The sequence below is a fragment of the Enhydra lutris genome, unplaced genomic scaffold (assembly GCF_002288905.1).
Source record: "Enhydra lutris kenyoni isolate GAN:26980312 unplaced genomic scaffold, ASM228890v2 scaffoldscaffold1, whole genome shotgun sequence".
NCBI classification, from domain to species: Eukaryota; Metazoa; Chordata; class Mammalia; order Carnivora; family Mustelidae; genus Enhydra; species Enhydra lutris.
Genome location: NW_019154085.1, coordinates 18,583,058 through 18,596,990, shown reverse-complemented (window position 1 = coordinate 18,596,990; position 13,933 = coordinate 18,583,058). Strand labels below are relative to the sequence as shown.

General features: G+C 46.3%; 1 protein-coding gene across 3 annotated transcripts in view; it reads left to right on the top strand.

Annotated features, from left to right (window-relative positions):
- The first annotated feature begins 2,033 nt into the window (after positions 1-2,033).
- The window catches only part of LOC111143205 (Kruppel like factor 7), an 82,984-nt gene continuing 71,084 nt past the window's right edge, over positions 2,034-13,933 (top strand). For all 3 annotated transcript variants that reach the window (XM_022496787.1, XM_022496778.1, XM_022496770.1), the window contains exon 1: positions 2,034-2,548. In XM_022496787.1, the coding sequence (XP_022352495.1) occupies positions 2,447-2,548 (102 nt within the window). In that variant the 5' untranslated portion in view covers positions 2,034-2,446. The remainder of the gene's footprint in view (positions 2,549-13,933) is intronic.

Sequence of the window (13,933 nt, the reverse complement as noted above, 5' to 3'; positions counted from 1 at the left end):
AAGCAGCAGCACCAGTGACCATAAGGATCAAGTTAATGCATTAATTGGGATGTGATGGCTCTAAGTGGTTTTCTACTTCTGGGAAAGGCCCATCTGGCCTTTCAAAGAGAGGCCTTCTCATACTGGTGCTAACACATATGTATGCTAGCATGGTATCACCCTATTCATGTATGACGTTTAACCTTTTTATGCCATTTATCCCCTAGCACCACAAATGTGTATGTATAATATTAAATGCACTAACATCTTTGCACATCCCATGCACATAAACTCCAGCAAATATGCCGATTAAATTCCTACAATAGATGCTGTAGATCTGACCAACAGAATTCCAGACATCACAAAGTAAATAAACTAGACTTTCCTCAAATCCAGTAATTCCTGTTTGATTTTCCCTGGCAAGTACTGAATTTCGAATTGTGCTAATTCTATAAAGCAGAATTTCGTAAATATTATGATATGGAGTTCCACATATTCAGAAGGAGGGAAAGCTGAGAAATGCGATTAAGGTGGATGTGTTTTTCCTTACGTGCAGAATTAAGTTTCTCATCTGAGTAAGTACCGAATTCTGCAGTCATTCCAAAAATGTAAGCTCAGCTCACAGAGCATTTTGAGGAAACCTGAATGACACTAACCACATAAGGTCAAACAAGTAGTCGACCCTTAAAAAAAAAAAAAAAAGTGTGTCGTGCAAAGTTTTCATGTAAGAGATAAAAGTATCTCCATCTACATATTTCTATCCGCCAGCTCCAGAGTCCGATCCGGTTCCGCCTCTCACCACCGCAGCTCGGCAGACACTTCTCCCGACGCCACTTCGGGGAGCTTCAGATTTGAACACCATCCCCCCATCCCCAAGCTGCCGGCTCCTGCCAGCGCTCCCCGTCTACCCGGGCGTCTTCCATTCTCTGTGACTCACATTCCAGCGAAACGTCCCCTTTCGATCAACCCTAACTGGGAGACTGACTCCCGGCGCGGAACCCCCGCGGGGTCCCAGCGCAGGGCTGGCGGGCGGCGGCGCGCACCGCGGCGTTGGCGGGGCGGGGCGGGGACTGCGCGCTGCGCGCGGGGGGGGCGGGCGCAGGTTGCTCACTCGACGCTGTTTCCCTTTGTTCGGTTCCATTGTGTGCCACTTCCTCCTCGGGCGCTTTTTCCAGCGTCCAAGTAGGTTGTGGGCAATTTGTGAGGGGGCTTTTGGTGCCTTTTGCTTCCCCCCTCCCTCGGTTTGTTTTATATTAAGTGAGGCCCTCCTTTGCACGCCTCTCCCTCGCGGCTCTCCGCCCCCGGGCCCCGGAGGGAGGCAGAGTAGGAAGTGTCAGTGCCTCCTCCCCCACCCCCGACGGCGGCTCCGCCGGGCTCCCGCCCCGCTCCTCCTCCAGGAGGCATCCTAACCCCGCATTCTGGACTTTCACCTCCTGACCGGCCGCGTCACCGCCAGGACGGCGACACGCGACCCCACCCCTCCGAGGGGCGCAGGCTCCGGGCGCCCAGGGCTCTGCCAGGCACCGGAGCGAGGGTCGGAGGCCGCCGCGTGGCCCCAGCCCGGCCGCCTCGGCATCCCGGGAGCCGGCGTGAGTGTCGCCGCGGCCCTCCCCGTCCCTCGCGCTCGCGCTCGCGCTCCCCGGCCGCCGCGCAGCCGCCTCAGCCCCCTTATATAGCCCTCTAAAAATAGCTCGCCTCGCACCGCCTTGTAAGGCAGCAGGGAGATCCGCAGTCTGCCAATCCGCGCTCGCCGCCAGAGCCAAGCCCCGCCCCGAACCCCGCTCCGCGCTCCTCATTGGTCCTCAGTGACTTCATGAGCCCCCTGTTTACCTTACATGGTCACACGCGGCCTAATGGACGCCCTCCTTCGAGATCCCACGGCTGCGCGGAGCGCCCGGCGGAGGGGGGGGGTAGTTTGGGGAGGGGGAAGAGCAGGAGGAGGAGAAAAGGAGGGGGGGAGAGACTACAAACTAGCAAGGATGGGGTGGGGGGTGGGGAGGGAAGGGAAGGGGGGGGAGAGAAGCGATCGCGAGAAAAAAAAAATGCAACCTCCCAAAATAAAGAGCAAAGATTGCATTAGGAGCGAACAGCGCTGCAGAAATAGATGGCAGCTTCGTGTCAGTGAGTTTGCATCCCCCTTCCTGATCCACGAGCTGGAGTGATTAGAGCCCTGGAAGGGAATTGTTACTCCCGTGGAGAAGTCCCCTTTTCCTGGCAGCCGTCTGCACTTGTACATGCTGGATGCCTCTCTCCATCCACCCCACTCACTCTCTCCTCTCTCACCTCCTCTCTTCCTCTCTCCTGCATTGATTTTTTTTTTCCTTTTTAGTTGACTGAAACAAAACAAAACAAAAGGGCCACTGGATGTCTGCCTTCTTGGGGGGTGAGCCAGACAGACTGACAAACAAACAGACCCAACTGTGTTCGGGGGAGGGTTTCTCCTCCCGTTTTGCCCGGCAGCAGCAGCATGGACGTGTTGGCTAGTTATAGTATATTCCAGGAGCTACAACTTGTCCACGACACCGGCTACTTCTCAGCTTTGCCATCCCTGGAGGAGACCTGGCAGCAGGTGAATGATTTAAATTACTTGTGTAAATCGTGTGGTGGCGGCGGAGACGCAGGGGCTGCGTTGGTGTGGGCTTGGGGTTGAATTTTTTGTTTGTTTGTTTTATTTTTTACCCCCTTTTTGGCTGTTTGTTGTCTAAAATGTTTTCGGAAACAGTCATCTGCGCTTACCTCTCCACCCACCCTCTAACCCCTTAGTGTGCTGAGCTGAGCAGCCGGTCTGAGCTGCCTGCGTTTCAGTCACCAACACACATCCTTGCGCACACGTTGTCGGGCTCACTATCCCCAGCACAGACCTGCGTAACTTCTGGGGTTCGGAGGAACCGGGTGGGAAGCTGGTCTGGGGCTTTATGGGCCATGGATGACAGGATACTGCGTCCCTACATGCTGGAGCTCTACCTACTTGGTACCTTAAATCAGGTTCAGTTCTTTCAACTGGTGCTGACGACCGTCAGATGGGGGTCAGGAGGTAGGAGCATAGCGGAGTGTTTTCCCAGTAATTAGCGAGTGTCAATAAAAGATAGAAACTGAATTTGAGATGAGAAGTTGGGCAGAAGGGAGAGGAGCCCAGTGACAAAAGATACTCAAGGATAACTAGGAGGACGATGGGAAGATGTATCTCTCTAATGCTGACCATGCACTGTACATTTCCCCAGTGCAATGTCTCCATATGTATCCTTGTTTTCTCTTTTTTGTTTGGGGGGGGTCCCTCCCTGGTTAGAAGCACAGCCTCTGACAAAGGGTGGTGTGTGCTTCCATGCCTCTGACTTTGTCTTAGAGGACTAGTTAAGAAAGTCCTATGATGCTGAAGGGCGCTGATACCAAGTTGGCTAGGCATCCCACTGAGGGCAAAGTGGGTCTGGTGACAAGTTCCCTGGGCTTTGTGAAGTGGAATAAAGAAAGTGCTGGTCAGTGGAAAGTGCTAGATCTGCTGCGGAAACAGTCGTTTTCTCAGCAAGGATTAGGAAGTGCTGAAGGGACACTCTGCAGGAAAGATGGGGGGGGGGGGGGGGGGGGGGGTATGGGTATTCTTTAAAAATACTCCAGTGTGCACCATGGAACGTCCAAGAAGACAATCTGGATTTGCACATTGGAAGTGTGAACTCGCACAGTCCGTCTTGAAGAAACCAGCCTGTCCTTGGGGAGGACTGCGAGAGGCTTGGTGTGTGGCTGTTCATGTAACTTCACCCAGTGACAGCAGCTTGTTAAGGCTAATGAACGGCTGAATTTCCTCTGCCAGGATCCGAAGCGGGATTTGCCAGCTTGAGGCAGGGATGTAACAGTTGCTGCTTTAGCGAGTGGGGTTTGGGTTTGCGTGTAGGGAGCGGAGAGGCAAAGCTGATCCTCTGACTGTACCTTTGTTACTAGTTGCTCTTCTGCCCTTATTAGAGGCGGTGAGTTTTCCTCCAGGTGCTGGCCTCTGCTGTCTGTGTGGCCACAATCCATTGCTGTCCAAGGATGCCGGCAGAGACCCTCGACTTTGTCTCTGAGTGCACACACAGTTCACGCATTCATAGCGCAAGGCGTTCCTTCAGTGCATCCTTTCCCTCATCCCTAATGAGACTGTCTCAGGAAGGGTCTCACTAGATCTTTTCCTCCTTTTATTTCACAAGCTAAGAAAGCCAAAATGTTGCCAGAGTTTCATTTTCTGAAATAGCTTTCCTTTCACGTTGTCAGCCCCCTGGTGTCAAACCGGTTGCATATTAACAACTGTCTAGACAGGTTAGGGTAGGGAATCTGTTGATTTAGTCAGCCTGCCCAAGGCAGCCCTTGTTTGTGACTAACTGTTAAGCAGTGTTGGAGGGAAAAAAAGTTGGCTTTATTTGTTACAGCGTTCCCTCCTGATGAATCACACAACTTTGTTTTGGTTCAAGTTTTCACAGTAGTAAAGCCTGCTTTTGGGGAAGGCCTCTCCAGAGGAAACCTGCTTTTCTAGATCTGGTTAGACCATCCAGGAGAGAGTCTGGATCTGTAAAGAAACATCACTGGTTTGATAATTAGGGGATGTATTAGATCTATTGTTTCCTCGGAAGCCTTCTGTGCTTTTCCTTCCCCCTCCTCTCCATACCCCTTTCTACTTGCCTCTGTCAAGGAACCTCTAGCTTAGTTTCTATCTGCAACCAAGGAATCTCATCCCCCCCCCACCCCACCCCCGATACACACACCTCCCTCCTTCTTGACTTAAGCCTCCCCAGCCAGCAACTACTCTTACCTTAAAACCCTTTGCCAAGCTATTTGAGAGGCATGCTCATAGTCCACACTGAAATAGAACTTGTGGGGAAGCTCTGCTAAAGAAGATACCGCTCTAAGGAGCTCTCTGCCCTGGTCCCTGTAGTCACAACTGCTCTCTTGAAAGGTGACTGTGACTCTAAGTTCATGCTGATGACAAAACCTCCAACCTCCATCTCTTCCTTCCTCCCTCTCCTGCCCCCGCCCCTGCCGGCCTGTCCCCCTTGCTGCTTCTGAGTGTAAGGAGGGGGGATGGTTATATGCAACTGTCGGGGCCAAGGCAACCATCACATGGTGAAATTTTGAGACTCCTTTGCTCAAAATGGCTTAAGAAGATTGCTACAAAGAACCCCCAGGCAGGAGGAAGTTTCCTGATGCTCTGGGGTAATCAGATTTTAGAGGTCAGATGAGGAGCAATTATTAGATATTCTCTGAAAGTGAACAGTGTACCTGGCCTTGAGGAGATGAGCCAAATACAGAGATTCCAATAATCTGATTTGGTTTGTGGAGAAAGAGTGGCTTGGATAATAAACCCAAGAACATCTGTGCATTTGAAAATTAAGGATGGACTCTTTGGGGATTTTATTTTAAACTGTGGCCTGGAATAATTGTCCTGCTTAACAGTCAGTGAGCTTGGGATGGTCCTTCTGTCATGGGGGTCATCATTTTGACATTGGGCTTTCAGGCAGTGATGTCTTTAGCAACCTACAGCTCCAACTCTGAAAATCATTGCCGGTGTAATTTTAAAATCCAGATGCACATCCTACATTAACAGCTCTCCATTCCTGGGCTCTGACTGCATACTTAAACACTCGGTCCAAGTAACATCATCTCTGCCTGTCATATAACTGTAAATTACACTGTGCTTATGTGGTCTGTTATTTTATGGAATTCAGCTGACGCACAACTCTTAAGGCTACCAGCCTTCGGTTCTTCGGAAACTTGCAGGAAATTTTCCAAGAGCCATCTGAGCAAAAGTAGGAAAAAGTCAAAGGTAGGACAGAAGCCGGAGTAGCTTATAGGGTGCCACTTGATGATTCATGAGTTTTGTTGCCTGTAGAAGTCGTGATTTTTCTGGACCCACTGCTGACTTGGAAAATAAAAAGGATTTGGTGTGATACTCTTGGTTATTTTTTCCCAAGAAGCTACAAAGACTTGTAGAATTTGGATAGATTTTGTATACCTCGTCTGCTCTTTCACGAGTGCAGGTCAAGTAATGAAGTTCTGAGTCTTATTTGCACTTAGCTTTGCTCCATGCCATTGAGGAGCATGGTATGTTTACTTGAAAACTCTTATGGAATTATGCTTGTTGTTAATGCTGATTCATAATTGGCAGATGGGGTCAGTTTCAGGCCTCCTTTTTGCTCAGAGAAAATTTTCCACTGCTACTGGAAACAAATAAATAAATCATAGAACATTCCTCCCTCCTCCCCCATTCCCCCATTGTTTTAAACTAATGGCATACTTGGCTACTGTACGAACTAAAGTGTCCCCATAACACTGCAATTTCATCTTGGTTTCAGGCACTGTGGAACGCTTTCTACAAGGGCTTTGATATGAGGCATCTCTAGGGGACAACCTACAAAAATGGTTGCCTTCCAAGAACAGTCTCATGATACAACGGATGGGATTTGTTCTGTGAGCTACATTGCTTCTTCCTCTTTATGGTGATCTTGCCTTTGCACTGACTTCTACAGACCTGAGCATCCAGGTGCTGTCTGAGCCAGAAAGACAAAGCAAACTATAGGGTCCCTGCATCTGCAGGTTTGCCTCTGTCCCCAATTTGCAGAAAACCTTGTCATGAATTAGAATTTCTTGGCAACAGCACCACCCAGGGAAATTTGTAGACACAAAGGAGCCTTGCTAACCACACTGAAAGGATAAAATAAAGTAAAATAGCTGGGCTTTTTTTTTCTTTTTGTATGGTATTTGTGTGCTCTTCAGTTACCATAAATCTTTTTTTTTATTTGAAACAGTGATGAAAAAAAATATGAAAACTGTCCCGTTATTCAGATTTTCTATATAAGGATGCAACCACTAAATGTAGCTTTACAAATGAGAGCACATGTGAGTGCAATCAATCACACACTTAGCCTTTCTTTAATAGACTGGTTTCCATGTTCTTTTTAGTAGATACATCTTTGTGTAGATTTAGGGGCTCACAAACATTATCATTCGGTCTACCTGTTTGCAGTTCAGTATTTTAAAGTGAGTGGATGTTACACTGCAGATATTTTTACTACATCTGTCTTTCGTGGGAGGATAAAGGAAGTGGTGACTTCTTTGTTCTCCGTGAAACTCCCACCCCCCGCTCCCTACCCCGAGGAGAATGTGATGTTGGGGTCCAGTCCATTTAAAGGGCAGAGCAGAAGATGCACGGTGACAGCCTCACCCTGAAATGATTTATGTCATGGGTATGTCACAGACCTTCAGATGTGGGCTCTTCCTCTCTTCCAGCCCATTCTAAATATAAACGCCAGTGGGGGCTATTTGCCTCTCCACTTAAATGGGAAGAGTTTAGAGAGGGTCCTAATGGGGCTTTTAGTAGCCCCTCTTATAAATCTTCAGATTCTTCTCCCTTCAGAGGATTCCTGATTTTAACTTTCTGAGTACAAGAAGGCATTGCAGTCTTCTTGAATCACTCCGTGCCCATTGCGCAAAGAAGAGTACCGTTTACTCTGGCCAGCCCCCACTGGCTCGTGTTGTTGGAAGGGCTGATGCCCCCTATCTCTGCAGTTTGTAGTAGTGTGCAAGGGTTTTCTTTTCTTTTCTTCACCTATGCTGGACCCTGTGACTGGCCAATGCAGAGAACGCCTTTGTGATTCTGGTTCACTCAGTATATCCGTGAGCATGTATATTGGAATTGGGATTTGCTGAAAGTTTAGGACAGCTCCCCAGTTTAACCTGAGTGGTGCCAGAAGTGAGGGGTGGAGAGTTAGTCTCTATACGGAACAAATCCCTTTGTTTTCCTGAATCATCTGAATGCTTACTTAGCGTAAACAGGTAGAAACGTTTTAACCCAGACTCCTGGATCTTCACAAGTACAGTGATTAGGAAGCTTTACAAGTACTAATGGTTTTAAGTCAGTGGAACAGTTTACAGTGTCTCATCATTAATGTCACATGTAACCTAGGCAAGCCTGCCCAAGGCACTCCGCCACCCCGTTCCGTTGTGTGCTCACCCTAGAACATCCACTTGAGAAACCACCCTTTTTCAATTTAGTTTAAGAGTTCCCAAAATAAATGAAGTCTTGCCATTACCAGCACATGCTTTTACCTAAAAATGGTCATGATCTTGGTTGCCTTTATCTGCAGCTGCTGATTTGGAGAATTAGTTCTATTGCCTTGAGTCCTTTTTGTTTTCCTCACTTGGCATTTTGGTGTGACAGAGGACTTGCTAAGTGTCCTGTTATTGTGGCCATTTCTGCCTCCATTAGAGCAACTTCTAGTAGCCCTATCCACCACACATGTGGTCGATTGGTATTATAGCCAAGGGTCAGCTGCAGCCTTGGAATATGGGCCTGGTGTCAGCCTGCTTGAGGTGTGGGGGACTTCTGATTTCATAGTGATACCATTCCTGGTTGAGCTGGTGGGTGCAGTCAGTCATCTTGTGAGATTTCCTTTGTTTAGGTTAAAATATAGAAACCATTTCACAGTAAATCCTTCATTCCTTAATTGTGGTTATGTACAAAAATACTCTTTGGGTGACAATGCACGTATAGAGTCTGACCTATAAGCTTGATTCCAATAGGGGAGAGTAAGCATGTTCCAAAGTAAGTGATACAGAATCAGAATGTAATTGCCAAAAAAAGAAATTTTAAGTCCTGTGAGTTTTTGAACACTGACCTGTGCTTGTCTGTATTTACCCACTTTTGCCACAACCTTGTTTATAAAACATGCTTGAGATTTACTAAGTCCTGTTGCTCTTTTAGCTAATGGCACGTTGGGGCTGGTGGCGTTTTTTAGGGCAAATGAATATACAGTGTGAATACACATGTCTGTAATGGCCAGGAAACAGCATCCATGTCATTCGGAAATGATTAGATGTAATTAAAATAATGAATGTAGAGCCACATGTGATATCTACTTCTGAATATGGGTTTATTGACATTTCCTGAGGGTCATATTGAAAGTCAGGCCCCAGGCCTTGTATAAACCCAGGAACATAGAAACTTGGAATTTCAAATCATGAAAGGGGTCTGGGTTTCTTCAGTTCTAAGATGCTAGTGTTGGACCAAGTGGTTGTTACAGTAGGTGAAACATTGAACCCTCCAAGGTCATAGCTGTTGTTAACACTGATGGCTCTTCCAGGACTCAGGACCCTTTTCTGATGCCCACATCAGTTTGCTTGCTTTTGGTTACACTGTCTGGGTATACTTGGAGTCACTTCTCATTCTTAGCTCCTCTCTCTTTCCCTCCCTCCCCTTAAAGGGAACAAGAAAATCCCCTTTTTTTACTTAGAACATCACGGGTACATGGGATCTTGGAAGCTATTGAATATCTTGGTGAAGGCTTATGAGTCTGACTGAATCCCTTTTCCACTTTTATAATAATGTGTGGTAACCTGGAAAATGTACACTGTCCTGGAAAAAAAAAAAAGCCCCCAATTACAACTCTAGTTTTACTTTAAAAAAAGTCTGTCACTTCAGTGATATCAGGTAGAGTGGGAGTAAAGAATGTGCAGGATGTTATGGTAGGGCTTTGGGATGGACAGTAGAACTGGGGTTTTATGTATAAAGCATCCAGTGTGAAATGGCTTTTTCTCTGACAGCTTGCCAACAAAGAGACCGCACAAAATGGTAACAGCAGTCATGTGCCAATTCAGGAAAATTTTTTTTTGAAGTTTTTAAAAATTACTAGAGTAGGCTGGATGGGTATTGAGGTTGTAAGATTTTACAAATTTGAACCAAAAAAATGCGACATACTGAGATAAGCAGTTGGGAAGAAAGTCAGCTTCTGCGCACTTTTCAAAATGTCCCTTTGGGGCTGGTGGATGAAGTGGGCCTAAGTCCACAGTATACCTCTGAAGGAAGGGAAACATAGGGTGCTCTTCACCCCTTCACCTGGTGATTTTTTGACCTTCTCTACCCAATCTTGGGGACTTACGATGGTGAGAATTCTCTGTGGGAACTCAGCTCACTGATCTGTTTCACCTCTACAATCTTAGAAACTGCAGTTTCCTCTCCAAATGGAGACTTCTTCATTTCTTCAGAGCTGTATCTTGAATCTCCAACTGCAGATATTTTCCTGACTTTCAGGTCCCCAATGTGGGGATGGGTTGCAAACATGAGATGGACAATAAAGGCTTTCGGGGTTGTTACATGATCACCTCAGCTGACTGTGTCACAAAGCTTGAACTCAGCAACATCTTTCCTCCTTTCCGGGCTGCCTAGTCTATTTTATTGAGATGATCTTTCTTCTTGTGATCTATGTTTGAAGCTCTAGTCATCTTTGGCTACTCTCTTCCCTTGCATCCAGTCAGATGAGAATCCCACTGCACTACCTCACCGTGGCCTTTACCTTCCTGCCCCTTCTCCCATTCTGCAGGGTAGCCCTGACACCGCCCCTGACAGAGTTTCTACCTCCATCACCATGTTTTCAAGCTCTTGATGGCTCCCTGTTGCACATAGAATGAGGCCAAACTTCTAAGAGTCAGGATGTTCTAGGATGTTCAGCTTGGCCTGGGTAGTCATCACATTTCCCCCTTTTATGTGCAGTAAGTGCCATCCAAACTGGATCACTGTACTTTTCCTGCTCTGGTCTTTATTTCTGTCATTTCCTTCAGCTTTTTATTTCTTTCTGCCTCTTCCCCTCTGATTCTGTTTGTCCAAATTCTACGCATCCTTTAACTTTCAGATGGTTGCCACATCTTCCAGGAAACTCCTTTCCCTTCCCTTGGCCGATAGTAACTGTTACTATTTCTACACTCTTGTGTAGAACTTTTTAATTTTTCATGATGCCTTTTGGTTTTGTTTTGTAGTAGACTTTCTCTTTATTTCCCTCCTTCCCTCTTTTTTTCTTTCTCCCTTTCTTTCTTTCTTCCCTCCTTCTTCCCTCCATTTCCTTCCTTCCTTCCTTCCTTCCTTCCTTCCTTCCTTCCTTCTCGTGTCTTTTTTTCCTGTTCACTTGTTTTTCCAGTTAGGTTGTTTGATGTAGAGCAGAGTTAATGCCTTGCTTATAATTTTGATAATCAGCTTTTAATATGCAACCCTTTAGGTTCATAGAGAGCCTTGTACACAGTAGGCATTCCGTTGATATGTAGGGATTAGGATATGATGGTGCGTTAGAATTTGACTACGTCTGCAGCAATGGTTTTCAAGCATGGCTGCACGCCAGACCAATCAAGTCAGTATCCCTTTAGGTAGAATCCAGGCATCAGTGTTTTTTAAAGCTTCCAGGTTATTCCAATATGCCGCCAAGGCTTTGAGCCATTAAGCTATGGAGAATTAATGTCAGATATATCAGAGTTGCAGGTGCCTGCTGCTTATATGGAAATTCCCGCTTTCTAGTGTAACTTGGAGTCCAAGTGTAATGGAGGTTTAGAATAAAGCAGGACAGTGCTGGTGGATGTACTTCGCCCAGCGCAGTGGTTAATAGTGATGGCCCAAGTGTTGTTTCATCCTTCTTGTTTTGCTTTCCCTTGCCTTAAAGTGTCAAATGCGGTCCCATCTGGCTCACATTCCTGTGACCCAGTAGAGGTTTGCTTAACCTGGTCAAATTCCGTTTCTGGTACCTTTGTGGTGTTGGGCATTCAGCTGCAGCCATGCCGTGCTTCAAATAATTCATTCTCGGCAGGCCCTCAACCATGAGTTTCCACTTACCTCAGTCTGCTCTGTGGTTTTAAAGGGATGGGTACATGCTTGGACATCTGTGGGTGATGCCAGGTAGGCATTAGGTAGCAGCTCTCCATATTTCTTACTGACCTCACTGTTTGGAAGTAGACTCTGTTTATAAAGGATTTCAAAGGACCCATGTTTCTAGTAAGAGGAGCAAAAATAAACTGTGGAAGAATTGCCACTGAGGACATTCAGGCAAGGAGGCTGCCTCCTTGTCCGTGGAAGGCTTAGCTCTTGTGGTAATGACCATGGCATGTGGTGATCTTCACAAAGAAGCCTTAGAAATGCCTCTGTTTCACACTGTGATGTTTGCAAAAATGTATGTACTATAGCTACATCCTTTTATCTATAAACTGTCTTTGATGGGGGTATGGTTGGCAAGAAAGAACATCATGAGAGGAGCTCAGAGCTTAGGGTTGAAGGATGCCTTTTGGAAAGCTCAACCCAGCTGTGAAAACGGCAATTAGCTGTGGAGCAGTTGCTGTGCAAGGGAGTGCCTGCCTGCTCCTGACCCTGCTCACAGGCTCACCTTCCGGAGCGGTTAGCTGGAATTCAATGGAGTGGTCATAGCGCTGGCTCTTATTTTTGGAGAGGCGGCAAATTTGTCAACGTACAAAGGAGTGGAAATAGATTCCTCCTACCCACACCTTTTGAGCTTTCAGTGTTTGTACAGATGGCCACTATAGACCCTGTTCATAGACCCCAGTTCCTGCCTATGGTGGGAGGAGGGGTCTGCTGCAAGGAGGCCCTATTTGGGGCTGATTCTCCTGTGAGCCACCGGACATGCTGCTCAACGGCAAACTGAGTTGCTGTTCTAAGATGATTCAGCCCTTACTGGTGTGTTTGCCTCTCTACATCAAGGTTCCTGGGTTTTTGGTTTTTTTGTTTGTTTGTTTGTTTGTTTTTTTAGTATGAACCAAGAGATCATGTCTTCCGTGATGGGGATTTTCCTATTTACTTGGAGAGTCTAACAAGCATCTGTATTAAGGGTTCAGTCAGAAGGGCTCCGAGTGTCTTGCTCATGGTCTCTTGTCATTAGCACATTCTTTCTGTAACTAAGGAGCAGGGAGATATTACAGAATTTCCCATTTGGAGGTGAGAAAATTGAAGCAGAGGAAGATTAAGCAAGTTATCTTTTTCGCAGTTGCAAAACAACTGCAAAACCAGTGTCCGTGGAACGCACTTTCCTCTTCCCTCTTTCCTCTTGGCCACTCTTCCTGTCATCATAATAATTACATCATTATGATATTAGGTATTAGATATTATTATAATATCTAATATAGATCAGATATTCCCTGAAAATGATCTCATTTGAACTCATCATATGCAGCATTTTATTTAATCCTCCCAACTCTGTGAGATACAGATTCTGCATATCTCCATTTTACAGATGGAGACATTGAGGTTGGAGGTATTAAATGACTCGCCTGAGGTCACACAACTTGGAAGTGAGGATCCAACCAGGCAGTCTGCTCAATACTCTGAATTTTTAACATTTATACTGATGCTTGGTGGGATAGGAGACACCAGGACAGAAGCTTAAGGTCATGGCCTGGCAACCGATGGACCCGTATGGATTTGAATAATTCTCTGGTCTGTCTTCTTCCTGGGGCTTGGTTTTTTCGTCTGTAAAAGGAGTGGACTATGCTATATCTCCTTCAGGTCACAGTGTTTGGTGGTAGTCAAATTACATGGAGGTTTTGGAATAAGGCAGAACTGAAACCTCGAGACAGTATCTCTGAGCCTCATTCTGTCATCTGCAGAATGGAGTTAATACTGCTTCCAGAAGGGTAGGCATGTTGACTCTCTGGCCCAATGTCTAGCATTAGCATCCACTTAACAAACGCTCATTTCTTCTCCATTTTCAACTATCTTTCCTCTCCTCAATAGCAGTGCAAAGTGGCACAGGCTCTTTTTCTAAATGGTATCACTGATCTATGACACCAGTGATCCTGGAATGTCTAAGAGAAGGTGAATGATGGAAAGCAGGGCAAGAGAGAGGTCTGGGCGTTGCGCATGGTATTCCTCTATCCATCCCACAGGGAAAGCTCTTATGAAGTCACTTGTACTTAGAACTGGGGAAAGACTAACATACACCCATTGTCCCCTGAAACTGGGCCTATGTGACATGTTGAAATTTGGCTGGCCTGCTCATGCACATTTCCAAACCCATTCCCCTTTCTTTATCTCCAGTCTTACTTATGACTTACTTCCCGTAAGTTTTTCCAACATGCGGTTATTTTTTTGAAGAGCCAGAATTAGGCATATATAACATAATACAGTGCTGGTTACTACACCTGCCATTTCTGCCTTACCTGATGACTG